Source organism: Spea bombifrons, chromosome 11 (genome assembly GCF_027358695.1).
Source record: "Spea bombifrons isolate aSpeBom1 chromosome 11, aSpeBom1.2.pri, whole genome shotgun sequence".
Lineage (NCBI taxonomy): Eukaryota > Metazoa > Chordata > Amphibia > Anura > Pelobatidae > Spea > Spea bombifrons.
The window spans coordinates 4,757,867-4,774,572 of record NC_071097.1 but is presented as its reverse complement, the minus strand read 5'-3'; the positions used below and the strand labels follow the sequence as shown (position 1 = coordinate 4,774,572).

The following is a 16,706-nucleotide window of genomic DNA, read 5'->3' as shown; positions in this document are numbered from 1 at the left end:
TAGAAACCTCATTCGTTTCTCTTTTATTCTTAATTTTTGTCGGGGGGGGCCACTTTATTGTCATGTGACGTAAAAGCAAGCTTTGCTACTTTGTTATTACCGAATGTGTGTGCTCCTAATGCTTATTTGTTTAATATAATAGGGAGTGCAATTAATTGTTTTTCCCCAAAGTGGAACAGCACCTTTAAACCTATATGAATGATGTTTGAAGAATATTTTTTTTAAATTTAAAAGGGACGTTCGAAAACAAACAATTAATTTACCAATGTCGGCTATATAATAACGCTGCTTGTGAAATCAGATGTGCTGATTTAACCCTTGGTATTTTATTTAAAAATATATATTATATATTTTCTTTTTATTTAAAAATTGTGCTTGTATGATAATTTATAAATACTTAATTAATTGATTCTAATTTATTTAGTTAATTATGTCTTTATGCAAATAAAAACATTTTAACCAAAACAGGCATATAGTTTACACCCGATTGCCCTACTGAAGGTTATTGTACTTTAGTGAATATTCCACGGTTAAAAAGCTTTTTATTTTTATAATATTTCATGTCCTATATATAAATGTTTATTAATATTGTCATTTCTGAATGAACTGTAGAAAAATATCCACACATAGAAATATATATATATAAAAATAAATATATATGAATATATATAAATGATTTAGGAAAAAAAATAAATATTCTGTGACATGTTTTTGTGTTAATGTGTTTTGTATTTATTTAGAAGTGAAAACTATTTTAAAAAAATCTTGAAATCATTCCCCAAAAATATGTACAATGTTTTTGTCGATGAAAAATATGTAACCAAAAGGAGAAAATCTTTACTTTTCAAAAATAATTATAAGTATAATAATATGGGAAACGGAGACTAATAAATAATAATAAATATTAATAAATAATAAGCCGGCCCATCATATTTAATAAAATTGTTTGGAATAGAATTTGGAGTAATGTCGTATAATAATAATAATAATAATACAGAATATATTATATGAATAATGCAATTTATTAATAATACTATTCAATGTATATAATAATAATAATAATACAGAATATATTATATGAATAATACAATTTATTAATAATACTATTCAATATATATAATAATAATAATAATAATAATAATACAGAATATATTATATGAATAATACAATTTATTAATAATACTATTCAATGTATATAATAATAATAATAATACAGAATATATTATATGAATAATACAATTTATTAATAATACTATTCAATGTATATAATACTAATAAAAATAACAATAATAATAATACAGAATATATCATATGAATAATACAATTTATTAATAATACTATTCAATGTATATAATAATAATAACAATAATACAGAATATATTATATGAATAATACAATTTATTAATAATACTATTCAATGTATATAATAATAACAATAATAATAATACAGAATATATCATATGAATAAGGCAATTTATTAATAATACTATTCAATGTATATAATAATAATAATAACAATATATTATATGCATAATATAATTTATTAATAATACTATTCAATGTATATAATAATAATAATAACAATAATACAGAATATATTATATGAATAATGCAATTTATTAATAATACTATTCAATGTATATAATAATAATAACAATATATTATATGCATAATATAATTTATTAATAATACTATTCAATGTATATAATAATAATAATAATAACAATAATACAGAATATATTATATGAATAATGCAAATTATTAATAATACTATTCAATGTATATAATAATAATAATATATTATATTAATAATACAATGTATTAATAACATTATAAATATTATATCACTATTAATTTATTAACAATTACCTCTAAACCTCTGACCCTCTGGTTTTACATTATGACCTCTCGTTATAACATGTCTCTGGCTAGCTATATGTCCGTTACTTGAAATCAGGAGATTTAACAAAAGTATATTTGACATTTTCAATGAGAAATTACATGACAAATATTTGTTTCTTCAAGCAGGGTTAAAGGGCAACCCGATCGGGGCATTTACAAAGCCCAGTTATTATATTCTATGTAGTTAATATTAAGGACATTTTACTATAATATATATATATATATATTTATATCTATAAAAATATATATAAATAAACATATATCTATATAAATATTATATATATATATATATATATATATATATATATAATATTTGTACTATATATGTTTGGTGTAATATTTTTTTCTATTTGCATTTAAAATACTTTTCAGAAAATAGAGGTATTTTATGAAAATTATATCAAATGTAAAAAAAAAAAAAAAAGTAAAAATAAACACAAAAACCAAGAAAGTTAAAATACAAAATAGTAAAAATAGTACGATTTAACCCCTGTCATTCAGTGTAAACAGGTAGGCCCAATAATTAGGGGTCCAGCATTTGGTATTAGGCTTTAAATCTTAGTCTGCTCTATGAATCGGTTAAAGATGGATACATCCTGTAAGTATAGCTATAACAAAACTACCCCGGCACCGAAAGAGTTAAACCTTCAGGTTAACCCTTTCGTAACCTGCCACAGAGCGCACTGACTGCTGGAACAGCCCCTTCTCACCGGCGCATCGCGACACTAGCGTGTCACCGTGGAACGCACGGTGACCTGGTTGCCCTAGTAACCGGAAGACGCGGTTACCGTGGCGCCGCTGCGGACGCTTCCCGGAAAGGCGCGGAGGCGGCAGCAGCATCATGCCGGAGAGGGCTCTGGTCACCGTCCGGTTCGGCCCGTACTCGAGCAGCTCAGGCCTAGTGGAACATCGCACGTATCGGCTGCAGGGGCTGCGAGGTGAGGACGCGGCTGCTCCAGCGATCCCTTCCTCCATAGTAAATGGCTGTGTGCGTATATATATGATGCGTATATATGATGTAGGTGTATATATATATATATATATATATATATATATATATATATATATATACACACACACCTACATCATATATATATATATATATAATTATATATATATATATATATATATATATATATATATATATATATATATATATATATATATAGTAGATTTAGGGATATGAACAGTATATATAATCCTAAAAAAGGAGTGCTAAATAATAAATTGATATATATATATATTATACTTAAGTCTATATATTTAACCATTTAACCAATAAACAAAAATCTATTGGTTAGATATATATATAATATTATTTATATAAATATTTTTTATTGTGACTGAGTTGTGATTTGAGTGTGGGTATGTTTGTGTGGGTGTCTGGGTGTGTATGTTAGTGTCAAGCGTCTGTGTGTTATTGCTGAGTGTCTAGTTGTGTTGGTCTGAGTGTGTGAGTGTCTGGGTGAGTGTGTGAGTGTGAGTGTCTGGGTGAATGTGTGAGTGTGATTGTCTGGGTGAATGTGTGAGTGTGAGTGTCTGAGTGTGTTAGTGTAAGCGGTCAGGCTCTGGGTCTGCCCCTGGGGATAATATGATGGTTCCTTGATGGAGGGGCCGCCTTCTCCTCCCCACTTTAAAATGGTAAAGCACCCTCACCGCACTCTACTGTTACTGACGCTCTCTGGCACTCTCACTCATTGTTACTCTCTCTCACTTTTACTCTCTCACCCTCTTTGCTGTCCCCTCAAAATAACTCAAAAAACAGCTATTAATGTCTAAACCTTGGAAACAAAAGTGAGTACACCCCTAAGTGGAAACGTCCAAATTGGGCCCAAAGTGTCCATATTTTGCGTGGCCACCATTATTTTCCAGCACTGCCTTAACCCTCTTGGGCATGGAGTTCACCAGAGCTTCACAGGTTGCCGCTGGAGTCCTCTTCACTCCTCCATCACGGAGCTGGTGGATGTTGGAGACCTTGCGCTCCCCCACCTTCCGTTTGAGGAAGCCCCACAGATGCTCAATAGGATTTAGGTCTGGAGACATGCTTGGCCCGTCCATCACCTTTACCCTCAGCTTCTTTAGCGAGGCAGTGGTCGTCTTGGAGTTGTGTTTGGGGTCGTTATGCCCTGCGGCCCAGTCTCCCTGCGGAGGGCATCATGCCCTGCTTCAGTATGTCACAGTCCATGTTGGCATTCATGGTTCCCTCAATGAACTGTAGCCCCCCAGTGCCGGCAGCACTCATGCAGGCCCAGACCATGACGCTCCCACCACCATGTCTGACTGTAGGCAGGACACACTTGTCTTTGGACTCCTCACCTGGTTGCCGCCGCACACGCCTGACACCATCTGAACCAAATAAGTTTATCCTGGTCTTATCAGACCACAGGACGTGGTTCCAGAAATCCATGTCCTCAGTCTGCTTGTCTTCAGCAAATTGTTTGTGGGCTTTCTTGTGCATCATCTTGGCCAGACCAGATAGGTTAAATGGTTCTTACCTACCATCAAATTCTATGTTTTTATGTATGTATGTATACATACCCCCCCCACCATGCATTTTCAAAACACACAGAAATTTAAAGGGGGCCACACAGCTATTCTATGCATTGAAAGTGCGTACGATGGCTGGAGTGGAAAGTTATTTGATTGAGCGTTGGCCATCACACAAACGTCAGTTTAACCCCGTCGAGCCTTTTCTGGAAGCTTTTTAGAAATCTCCTTGCTAATTAGGCCACTCGCTGAGTCTGGATCTGCGTTGTTTATCTCAGGAGCGACATTAAAATCCCGCAATCATTTGCACAGTTTGCTGTAGCGGTGAAGAGCTGATGGAGTGATGGGAAGTGGACACATGCCAATACTAGGAAGGGGCAAACGAGCTGATAAATAATTAGGTGAATTAGAGAGTATTTTTGTATTTATTTATTTCTTTTTTAAGTGTACACCGCTGTGCTCATTAGTACTAAATCATATAAACCGCTTAAGAATGATCCTTTAAACGTTATTTGTAGAGCTTTTTTAACATTATTCATCATAAAGTTTAAATCGCGAAGACCTGGAGGCGGCCATTGTTATCAGTCATGTGATCTTTTGGGTCGCTTCTCCCTGCTCAAACCCCACACTGGCAGATCCTTTATGGCGTTGCTAATAAATGAGTCCGTACCTCCATAGACTTTTATTAGTCTGAGTGTCCAACTTGATGGTTAAGACTGAGCCATACTATTGCTAACCACAGGCAGCGTGATGAGGTCTTTGTCTTACATGGAAGTATACATATCCAGATGTTGACCACATTGACATAATCAGGCGGATGCTGACATTAAAGTAGGGGGCTTCCCCGTCATCGCCAGCCCTGCTTTCACATTAATAAAAATTGGCATACCTGGGAACTCTCCAGGTTTGACCCGGTGATCTCCGGGTCAAGCACCACTTCTCCGGGTCAAGACTGGAATCCCCCGGGTCGCGGGAGCCATTTTTTTTCTTTAAATGGGGGTGTTTCAGCGGGAACGCCCTTAACGTCAGCGGGACCGCCCACCGATGCCAGCGGTACCGCCCACCGCGGTCAGTGGACAGTCCTGGCTGCGTCCTCCAAGGGAAGGCTCCAGGTAGCCGGAGCGAAGAAGTTCCCGGGGGTTACACACAATTACAAATACACTGTAAGTCGCACTCATATACTTATACACGTTCACGCTCATACATCATCACACCCTTACCTTGTGCTGAACCTTTTCATATAGCTGACCTAGGGAATCAGCAAACGCTTTGGAACTGATAGACTCCCCTCTAGATTTCAGATTTACATTTTGTAATTTGAATATTACTTTAGTCTCAACCTTGACATTTATCCTAATTTTTTCCTACGGCATTTCATTTTATTTTTAATTCATAGCGTGTTCGTTTAAACAAGTCCATTAAAATAGGTAAATATCAGCATTTTCAATTAACGTGAATGAACTTTGTTGTTTTTTTTTTGGGCTAAACACAAATTAGTTTCAAAATTACAAATTGTGCAAAAAACACCGTGGATCATGAAACCTAATCAATTTTGAAGTCATTAGAAAGGTCTCATAATTACTCAATACAAAATAAAAATACGGGTTTAACGGTAGTCTCGAGAAATTCACGGCAAGAGAATTAAATATAATTTCTGTGTTTATTTAAAAGGGATCACATTGGCGTAATGGTCAGCTGTCCCAATACTTTTGTCCATAGAGTGTAGTTTGCAGTCCCCACTAGAGGACTGCATTGGGAGGCGGATCCTGCGGGACCCGCCAAAAAACTTGCGGGCGGTCTTGCTGGTGTTGCGGGCGGGAGCGGGCGGTCAGGCACTGTACCTGCGGGTCCCGGTAATCCCGCGCAGTCCCGCAAGGATGCCTTCTCGCTGCTCCATTACAGTGTCTCCTATCTTGCTCCGCCCATGAACAAGGCGGAGTCACATTATGTGACGTCACTTCCTGTGACTCCGCCTTGTTCCTGGGCGGAGCAAGAGAAGAGACGCTGTGAGGGAACAACTGGAGGGCAGCCTTGCGGGACTGCGCGGGAAATCAGGTAAGGAGGCGGGCGTGATTGGCCACAAATGTGGCGGGAGCGGGTGGGATTGGCCACAAATGTGGCGGGAGCGGAACACCCACATTGCGGGAGCGGGATTCAAAACAGCGGGAGCGGGATTCAAAAAGCAGTCCCGCGCAGGGCTCTAGTCCCCACTCCCAGTACAACGATCCACAAACAACAACAAAAAAAGGCATAGATTAGCTTAATGCAGTTGGCTAATACAATCCCGTTGGAAAATAAATACAGATCATAGATTGTCTAGAAAATAAGGATTATGCTTTCTCTGCAGCGGCGTTAGCTGGGGATGGACACCACGTGGTTTTGGAAGAAGCACCAGACCGGAATATTGTGGAACTTATAGTGAACGGGGAAAATGTTTTTCAGTGCAACATAAAAGATCTGGATTTTGGTAACTAAAGGTTTTTTACATTTAAATTTACAAAAAAAACAACTTTTTAGGCTGACAATTTTTAATGCATTAGACCTTAATCAGTCTCCTTTTAGGTTAAGGAACCATATCCCATGCATGCTTAAATTCCCCCACTGTATTAACTGCTACCGCTTCTGCTGGGGGACTGTTCTAATTATATACCACACTCTTGATGAAGTAACAGCATGTTACATCCACACCTCTGACCCTCTACTCGTTTGGAAACAAAATTGTCTGTCACTCCCTCCCTTCTCTCACACTCTCATTCACTCTCTCTCACGCTCTCATTCATTCTCTCTCACGCCCTCATTCACTCTCTTTCAATGCCTCGCTACCTTTTCCGCCGACCGCTTCTGTCTCCCTGTCTACTTTACCCCAGGTCCGCTTCTTCTGTCGCCTGTCTGGGCTCTCTGCTTCGTTTTTGCTTGTTTAGACTGGGTTCAGTTTTTGTTTGCAGACATTCATATGAATTACCAAAATTGGCACAATTTCATTAAAATTCGGACAAATCTAAATGCATAAGTCTAGAACGATATGAAGGGGTCTTTTTTTTTTTTTTAGGAGAAACACAGGGGAAGCAGGTCGTTGCCATGAAAACCAAAAAAGCTTAATCAAATTGTGTTTGTATGTGATTAAATGATCTACAAAAGTTTATTCACTTATCTTTCTAGAGAGTACAATAAATGTTGGACAGTACGGGTGACGAAATGAATCTTAGGTAGTAGTCAGACTTTCTGCCCATTTGGTTTGATGTATCGCATTATATGTATATATTGTGTATATTACGCATTATTTTTTTTTATTTTTTTTGTAGGAGGTGATGGACAGCTAGACCCTCTATGTGAGGAGGCCAGAAGAGCCGTGCTAAATGCCTACTAATTAACAGTCATGTTGATTATGCGGTGTGAACATTTTCCATACATTAAACTATCATTAAAACAATTATTTGGAATAAATTAAATGCAAATTGTATAAGTTCTTTTCTTTTGCGGTGTACATACAAACATACAATTTGATGCCAAAGAAGACCCATTTGGCCGATCTAGTCTGCCTATTTTTTATGTCATGAAAGTTACCGCATCCTACCTGGTTCCAGATGGCACCCCCATGGTCGTCCTCCTAGGCAGCGTGGGGCATGTCCTCTACATTCATGTCTATGTATATATAGCGCTTTAGAGCTAATGAATGACACTATAAATCTACCATGAACTACAATCACTGCTTGGTTCTACCAGTGCTCCAGCTAAAGCTGCCCTAACACTGTTACTTTGTGCTCTACCCCCGTTCCTGTACCCTTGCCCTGCCAGTCTTGTGACCCCGGTTTGACTCTTGGAATTGGTTTCTGCCTCTTGCTGCCTGCCTCTGCCCAAGCTGACCCTGCCTGCCCGACCTTTGGACTGTCTGACCCTTCTCTTGCTTACCCCTTTGGTACCATGTATTGAGCTACTCTTGCATTGGAGGTTCTGCCTACGGAGCGTTAGTGCTGAGAAACTGAAACCTTAATCATTCCTTGGTCTCGTCTTAGATCTAGCAGCCATGTGTGTGGCCCTTGCCTATTTAAATTCCCTCTCTGCATTAGCAAACCTGAGAACTCCCAGGGTTTGACCCAGAGTCTTTGGGTCGCTGTCCTCTTTCACTTGGGCATAGTGGTGGCATTTATCCATGCTCTCACCCAGTCCTAGCCCCACTGTACAATAACCATTCCCCTCGGGCCCTCAATGAATCCACTCCACTCTACAAGCTGAGTACCACCATGGGGTCATACATCGTTACGCTTAACCCCAACTACTCCTTGAAATTAAGGAGATAAAGAGGCAAGTCCGGGACTCTGGACTTTCTTCTTTATCCCTACTCAGGTAGTGGGCCGAGTTCCTTTATATTCCGTGTGGTAAATGAATTCATACCCGGGAACGCCCCCGAAACCCTGTGACGCACTTCCGGTTTGGCGAAAAAATGGAAGTAATACTGTGGTCATCGTCATGGCAATGAAGACACTGAGGGTCGGGGAAAAGAGACCAAAAATACCCTCTCCCCCTGGTCCTCACCCAAAGTGTCCAAACGGAACACTAGTAGTGAACCAGATGGTATGGGCACGTGGTCTGGGTGGGCATGGATTTTTTTATTACTCCTGAGGAAGCTGGCGCTTAGCTGGTGAAACACGTTGAGGAAGCTTATCTATATCACACTTGGAGGAACAGTCTTTACGTTTGGGGCGAGTGGCGGTCCGGATTGGGTCCTATTTATTAAAAGAAGATTGTTTCTCACAAAGTTAAGCTAAAAGTGTCGGGGTCGAAGGGTTGGCCACATACTGAGACCAGTAGAACCAGGTTCTCCCATGTCTCTCCTCGAGACCGTTCGATCTGGCCACCGATTCCTCCAGAGCACGCACACCCTCCACTCTCACAACCCGCTCCCAGAAGGAAGGTGGCGAGGCATCCCCCCCAATGTAAGGGAATCAAGGCCCTGGCCTCGTTCAATGAGTGCCCGAGCACCGTTCTCTTGTACGTAGCTACCGATAGGGGCGTATGATGCAGCCAATAATACAGGGGGCGAAGAATCAGTAAAATGATGGAGTGTCATGTCCTTTGTCAGGGAAAACAAAGGTCGGATATGAGGACCGCTCGTTGTGTTTCTATTTACTTTTGTTTCCTGCAAGTTCTGCGCCCCCATTCGGTCTACAGCTATCTTTTGTGGGAGTTATTTTTTCATGTTGGTGCACCCGTCCAGGTGGAACGTGTATTTGTTTTTTCTTCTTTACTCAGGGTGTGGGGGGGTAATTGCCCAGTTGCCCCCACTTTGGATCTGCCCATGGTGTGTGTTAGCGTTGGTGCGAGGGTGTGTGTGTGTAAATACGTGTGCCAGTATGTACATTGGTTACTGGGGGAGGTCGAGGGCAATCGGGCTATTTGGCTATACTTACCCCTGGGGTATAAGGGGCCAGTCCTTCCCTGACTGCCACCCTAGGCGGGGCGTAACTAGAAACCTCAGGGCCCCGGCGCTCGGCACCCCTTGGGCCCCTCTGACTGGCAGAACTCCAGGGCCCTGTCGCAGTCGCGACCCCAGTAGGAACGCCACTGAGGCCTAGTCAACCTTGGCCAGAATACATCGCTGATCCCTTCAAAGAAAGAAACTGTTTTATATGGGGAATCCAGGACACTTGAAATATAATGAAGTTATCTAAGTACAGATTAGAAACACAACAAAGACATGACAAGTATATTTCAAGGATTTTACAACTTGATTTACACACGGAACAGACGATCATTCCCGCAGTTATGTATCATGGCGCCTACTAACTTGTCTGAATTTTAATGTCATTCTATCCGAGCTGAAATTTACGGCCTTCTAGATATTGATTTTCACGTATTTTTTATGCTGCTAATATTTACTGGGCTTTAAATTATGTGCGTTTTACTGAAATCTTTAAAAAAAAACAAAACAAAACAAAAAAATGGAAACCGTTACCTGAATACAGATTGCTCTAGGCCAATGTTTTTTTTTAAATATTTTCTAATCTGTCATGATCATCTATTAATATAAATAGATATATTTCCTTGGATCGTTTGTTTGACGCTTGGCATGTTGCCTAGAAAAATGCTCAAATTTTTACAAATATTACGCAAAAAAATAAGATACAGTCTATATGTACTAAGGTGGGGAAAAACCTCTACAGATAGGAAGCATCAACATGTCTGCTGAATGAAGAGCTGGGGGCGACTAGGTGGTCTTGCATATCTAATATGGAGCTCTGCCAGCCAGAGGCCCACCAGGCTCGGTGTTGCCAATGGCCAGTCCAAGCCATACTGAATGACACAAGTAAGGTTGTTAGCACTTTAAGTATGATGGCCTCCTAATGACCTAAGTGCGGCCAATAGCTGCATATGACAAGCCTCACGTGATGCTTTTATACTCATGTAGGGTCCACATCCATCCATCCACCTGGCATATCCATCTGGCTCCAACACGCTGGAGCCATATGTAAGTATGGGATGATGTCAGCCAAGGTCCCACGGTGTGGGAAATAGCCAGTGTTGGCCTGGTTGTCAGCCAGTGTCAGATAAAGACCCACCATGGCCACTAAGGACCTGGTCCTTGCCCTTTATTACCCTATGAACCGGCATGTCCTGGGTTTTTCACAGGGACATCTCCTGGACTCCCCCTGGTCAGCAGAAACCAGCATCATTGGCTTCCTGCTGACTGATTGTGTGTAATGGCGTTCAGGGAGAGCGCCGTTACACTCTTACATAAGGAATGGCCTATGGCACGATGGGGCATTAATTTCCAGCAGGGAACACTGTTGAGACCCACTTAATAGTCACTGGATGTCAGGACCCGAGCAAGCAGGTCGAGTAGGAGCCCAGTTGTAGGGGATACTAGGGAGACACACAACAGATGGAATAGCAGGACTGGAAACAGAATATAAGGGAGCTGCAGTGAGGAGACACGGCTTGGAAGTCCTCAGGCAGGGCAGACGGCAGGAAGCCCACTGGTGGGGCAGACGGCAGGAAGCTCACTGGTGGGGCAGATGGCAGGAAGAAAGGCAAGGTCAAAAGGCAATCCGGGCCGGTTGGCAGGCAGCGGTTGTCTAAGCAGAGTCAAAAGGGCAGTCCAGGTCAGTAGCCGAGTAGGATAGCAGATAACAAGATACCAGGAATGAACCAGGACCAGGTACGGAGCCAAAGCAAATACGTTGCTGACACTGTAATGCAAAGGCTCTGTCTGAGGGGCCGAGCAGGTATATAAAGGCAGGGCTCCTCTTAGGTAACACGGCTCAGCTGATTGAACTAATTGATAACGGGTGCTCCAGAGAGGGAAGAGTGGACACTAGTGGTTTCAGAAACATATGACAGCGAATAAATATCGCATGGTCCGGGCTGGTGGGGTGAAGCCGGACACTGGAGGACAGGAGACACTCAGGTCCTGCTGGGATCTCCAATTGCTCCCGCTGCTGGCTGATCGCACACATTGCCATTAGCGATGGAAGTCTATGGGGCCCTGCTTACTGACCACAGTGTGATCAGCGCAGGGGAGATCAGATAGAACATAATCAGAAACATTTCTCCCCTTAAAAGTTTTTTTTTTACTGAAATATAAATAAAAATGAAAAAAAAATAACAAATAAACAACACAGTGAGATCAGTGATGTCATTGTGACATACCTGGCATACATAAAATGCACGAGAGATTCCTAAAAGTATTAGATCTATCTATCTATATATAATCCCGTTACCCTAGCATGACATGTAAAAATGATGATGCCCCCCTCCCCTGTTCAATAGTCCCAGACTCGTTAACCCAGAAGTATTAAAATACTACCCTATACGGTGCTATGTAAGGGATTGATGCGGCCCTCTAGATTAGAGGACTGCATTGGGAGGCACTTGCGGGCGCGGGCGGTCAGGCACTGTACCTGCGGGTCCCGGTAATCCCGCGCAGTCCCGCAAGGCTGCCTTCTCGCTGCTCCTATCTTGCTCCGCCCAGGAACAAGGCGGAGTCACGTGATGTGACGTCACGTCCTGTGACTCCGCCTTGTTCCTGGGCAGAGCAAGAGAAGAGACGCTGTGAGGGAACAACTCGAGGGCAGCCTTGCGGGACTGCGTGATTGGCCACAAATGTGGCGGGAGCGGAAAACCCACATTGCGGGAGCGGGATTAAAAACAGCGGGAGCGGGCTTAAAAAAGCAGTCCCGTGCAGGACTCTACTCTAGATCATAAAACATATGTATGTGGGAAATGTCTGTAATCATGGGATTTTACATAAATTGGATCGTTGTTCATTAGTGGCAGCTACCATGTAGAAGAAATTCCAAAAAAAAAAAAATTATTATTTTTTTGCATGTTTCTGTGGTTTCCTATTTTTTTCTGAAAAACGCGACGTGTAATTTGCGTGGGTTCGTCAAACGCCGGACAGGGGGATCTCGAATAAAGCCACGTATGGTAAAAAATAAATAAATAAATAATAATAAAACTAAAAAAAATGGCAAGAAACATACTGTACATCTGGCACTAAAAAGCCTCGGTAAGGAAAGGGTTCAGGTGCCAGGACCTGACATGAAAGATGAGAATTCCAAATTCCATCGTAAGACCATTTATTTTACCAACAATTAAAAAGCAACCCTTTAAGGTTTTTTTTTACCGTGTTCTATTTTAAACGTTTTTTATCCCAAGGAGGAATAAATAAATAATACACTTTGGGTCGAAAATATTGTTAAAAATGCATCAGCGGCAAAAAAAAAATAAAAAAAAAAAATAGAAATGAAATAGTGTTTTGCTTGGATCCATTTACAATATGTTGACAAGTAAAAAAAAAAGGAAGCAATATTAAACAGAGTCCTCGAGTTTCTTTATTCAGAATGAAAATGTAACTCGAGCCCCCGGTGTTCTCGCCTCTGTAGTTAATTTAAAGCCTACACGGTAATTACTCTATAAAAAATACTTGATGTGGTGGGGCTCGCGTACAATACATATTGATCAACCCGCCGAGCACACGGGGACGTTTCACGGCGCGCTCAATTTCATTGCCTGAACTGAATTCCATGCTTGTAAGTAACAGGATGGGATTAACTTGGGTAGAACAGCAGTCCTAAACCCGATAGCACCAAGGCAAGAAAGAACTTTGTCGTGCCACGCAAGCACATAGCATATCATGTCTCTTCTTCACCCTCATCAGGTACCATATCGACTTCCATGCGTTCTGGATCCATTGGGTAACTACACCCTACTGCCCCAGGCAGGGCCGGCCCAAGACATAATGCTGCCTGGGGCGAAGTTTGAAATGCGCCCCCCCCTTCCTCTCCCTACATTCTCATTATCTACCCCCTCCCTCCCTATTATCTACCCTATCTCCCCCCCTTTGTACTTCACTTACCTTCCAGCAGTCCTGCGGCGAGAGTCTCCCTGCTCTGCCGCGGTGCGCGCTGCTTCACTGCTGAGCGCCGGAAATGATGTCATATTCCGGCGCTCGGCATTACAAGCCGGCACCGAGACCGAGTTAGAGGGCTCGCAGAGGAGAGAGAGGGGCGCCGAGCGGGTACTGACAACTTGATAAGCGAGAACCACTCTGCGCCCCTCTCTCTCCCCTGCTTAAAAAAAAAAAAAAAAAAAAGGCGCTTTTTTTGTCACCCTTCAAAAGTGCCCCCTGGGGCAATTGCCCCACTCTGCTCCATGATAGGGCACCCCATGTAGCTGCATGACTTGTCTCATATCAAGAAAGGCCATGACTAGTGGAGCAATCTTCTCAGATCTATTATAACTTTATTAGAAGTCTCCATCAGCACCAATAAATGATATCAAGTATGGCTAACGCCTTCTCCATTTCGAGACGTGGAGAACGTTCACATGTTGCTGACCACCGCATGTAAAGCCATGCCTGGCATATGAAGCATCCGTAAACAAAAGGACGTCAGTAAATTAACCATAATGCACTGCAACAAAGCATCGGATAACGCAAGCAGGGCGCTTGGGTGTATGGCTCGAGGCATTAAAAGCTTGAGAGATGGAGTACTGTGTACAGTTCTGAAGGTTTTCCCCAGAAGGATATGGATGTTCTGGAGAGCGTTCAGAGGAGAAATGTTAGAACAATGGGTCATCTTAAACTAGAGCTAAATGGAATAGCCTCCCAGCATGCATGGAATTGGCATGTGGCTATCAAGGCCATCCGTGTACCGCGTTCTTTGTCTTTGCTACTGTAATAGACCATCTTCTCTAAAGCCAGATAATCCATATTATGTGTATATATATGTTCAAATATTGAGACATTGGGATTTATTCACTAAAACAGGCAGGAGAGTTAATCATTGCAACTCCATGACTTCACCATACAGTATGGAGGGCCAGCTTCCGTGATCTTCCACCCCAACAAGTTCCTGGTTACTCTTTTATAATACAAAGTTGGCATAGGGAGATTCAAAAGCACTGCTGTATAACCATGGACAGATCGCCCTAGTGGGCGATAGGACCTCTCTTGGCACACCGCTGCTCCATGGACCGAATCCAAGAGAGTTTTGAATAGTTGTACAGCATTTTTGGTGCCTAGTGTTAGGGTCGTGTAGGCAGCAGGAACCAGATCTACCCAGCGATAGTGCCTTTTTTTTCCAGAAAATACGCCTGCCCAGTTAGCCATGCTTTGTTGGGGCTCCTCTCCACCCCTAAGGTCATTTGGACAAAGCAGACCAGATGTATCTTCCAGGTAGAACAAACGTACACAAAGATAACTGGGAAATAGCCTCATCTGGCTCAATTTTTTTCTTTGCGCTGTGACTTTTGCTGAAGGATACTTCAGCGGCATCACTAGAACGTCATTGCGTTGTGTCCGCTTTCATTTGAGCCCTTTCTCTCTCACCCCCCACAAGAGCCTTAACCTCTGCTTCCGGCAGAGTGTTCCTCAAGGTGGAAAGCAAGCTCCACGTGTGTTGGGGGGGGAGCAAAACAAAAAAAAAAAAAAACAGGTCACCAGAGGACAACAGCCTGGGTTGTCACCCTCCACCAAGGAGCTGAATCAGTGGGACTTTAACCCAAATGAGACTCTCAAACAATGTAAAGCCTTCTCTGGACACCATTAACGAAGCAGCTGCGTGGTTTGGTTTTATCATGAAGGACATGTGGGTAGCTTACTTATTGAGCTACAACTCCCACGGACCCTCACGTTCCAACCGAACCTTCGCTGAGAGTCAAGGGATTTGTTGTTCAACAGTTTGGGTTCAACGTGCTGGCCACCCCTTTAAAATTCTCAGAAATACACGAGATGGAAACTCTTAATGAAACATCTTATTTCTTCTTCTGGACGCTAATGTTTTAATGAGGAGGGGGAAAAAAATTAATCGCTTACCGGCTCGGAACACACAAATTAGGCAGATTGAATTCCATAAACAGGCCGTTTGATGTGAACTGGACTAATTGCTAATTGGTGGTATATATTTTTTTTTTACTTTGATGGAAACTGAGAGGTTTCACTTAGCGATCCAAATAACATGTTGCTGTAGATGGCTTTAGAACGTTTAATGGAAATTGCGAAAGCAGAGAAAAATGTAGATCCCTTGACCAGGAGATATGTTATTTTTCCACTAATAACTATGAGTAATGTGGAAAGAAAAATGGCGGAGCGGCTGTGACCTCGTTTCGGTCCCAAAAAAGCCAACTAACTGCAAGAGTCAACTAGTAGGCTAGTAGACCTTGTAGATAAGCAGCGTCGTAACAATGGTATTGACGGTGGAGGCTAACACAAAGAGGGGATTTAAATACTCATGAGCATACGGCTCCTCAATCTAAGACCAGACCCCGGAATGATTGAAGGCTCAAGAAATGGGCAGACTAGATGTGCCAAATGGCGTTGGTTGAGCTTTGAGTTCTTCACAGCAGGAAGAACCGGCGACCAGACAGGCCGAATGGGTCAGATCTACCGTCAGGTGTCTATATATTGGTAAATTGGTTACTGAACATAGGCATTTTCACAAAACTAGAAATGGTGACACGCGGCCATACCTGTATCATAAGGGTATTTAAGACTAACATTTTTTAGGGTGCGATTTCATTCTGATGACATAATTAGTTAATTGCTTCCAAAGTAATGTTTCTATTGATCATCTTGGAATAAATTAATATAGGATTGTCATTAGAGAACGACCAACAATATAAAATGGCTTAAATCAGCAGAGCTGGAAGTGGAAATTTAAAATAAAAAAAAAAATTAAAAAAAATTAAAAAAATATTTAAAAAATACAATAAAATAAAAAAAAAAATCCTTATCAGGTAGTAATAATTCCGGTCACTTTACAAGTTTTTTGACCGCAAAACCAGAGAACAAAAATGAATGAGAAAAAACGATATTGAAA

General features: G+C 41.4%; 1 protein-coding gene across 1 annotated transcript; it reads left to right on the top strand.

Annotated features, from left to right (window-relative positions):
• The first annotated feature begins 2,586 nt into the window (after positions 1-2,586).
• Positions 2,587-7,852, top strand: C11H10orf53 (chromosome 11 C10orf53 homolog). The gene is made up of 3 exons (XM_053451247.1): positions 2,587-2,840; positions 6,737-6,856; positions 7,692-7,852. Exons 1-3 carry the CDS (start codon positions 2,744-2,746, stop codon positions 7,754-7,756), a joined length of 282 nt encoding a protein of 93 aa, XP_053307222.1. The 5' UTR covers positions 2,587-2,743; the 3' UTR covers positions 7,757-7,852.
• Positions 7,853-16,706: the final 8,854 nt, after the last annotated feature.

Bases quoted from the DNA above. Each gene is read 5' to 3' on its own strand.
- C11H10orf53 (XM_053451247.1), top strand. From the start codon at position 2,744: ATGCCGGAGAGGGCTCTGGTCACCGTCCGGTTCGGCCCGTACTCGAGC. The intron at 2,841-6,736 runs GTGAGGACGCGG...CTTTCTCTGCAG, and splicing joins TCGGCTGCAGGGGCTGCGAG to CGGCGTTAGCTGGGGATGGA. The intron at 6,857-7,691 runs GTAACTAAAGGT...TTTTTTTTGTAG, and splicing joins CATAAAAGATCTGGATTTTG to GAGGTGATGGACAGCTAGAC.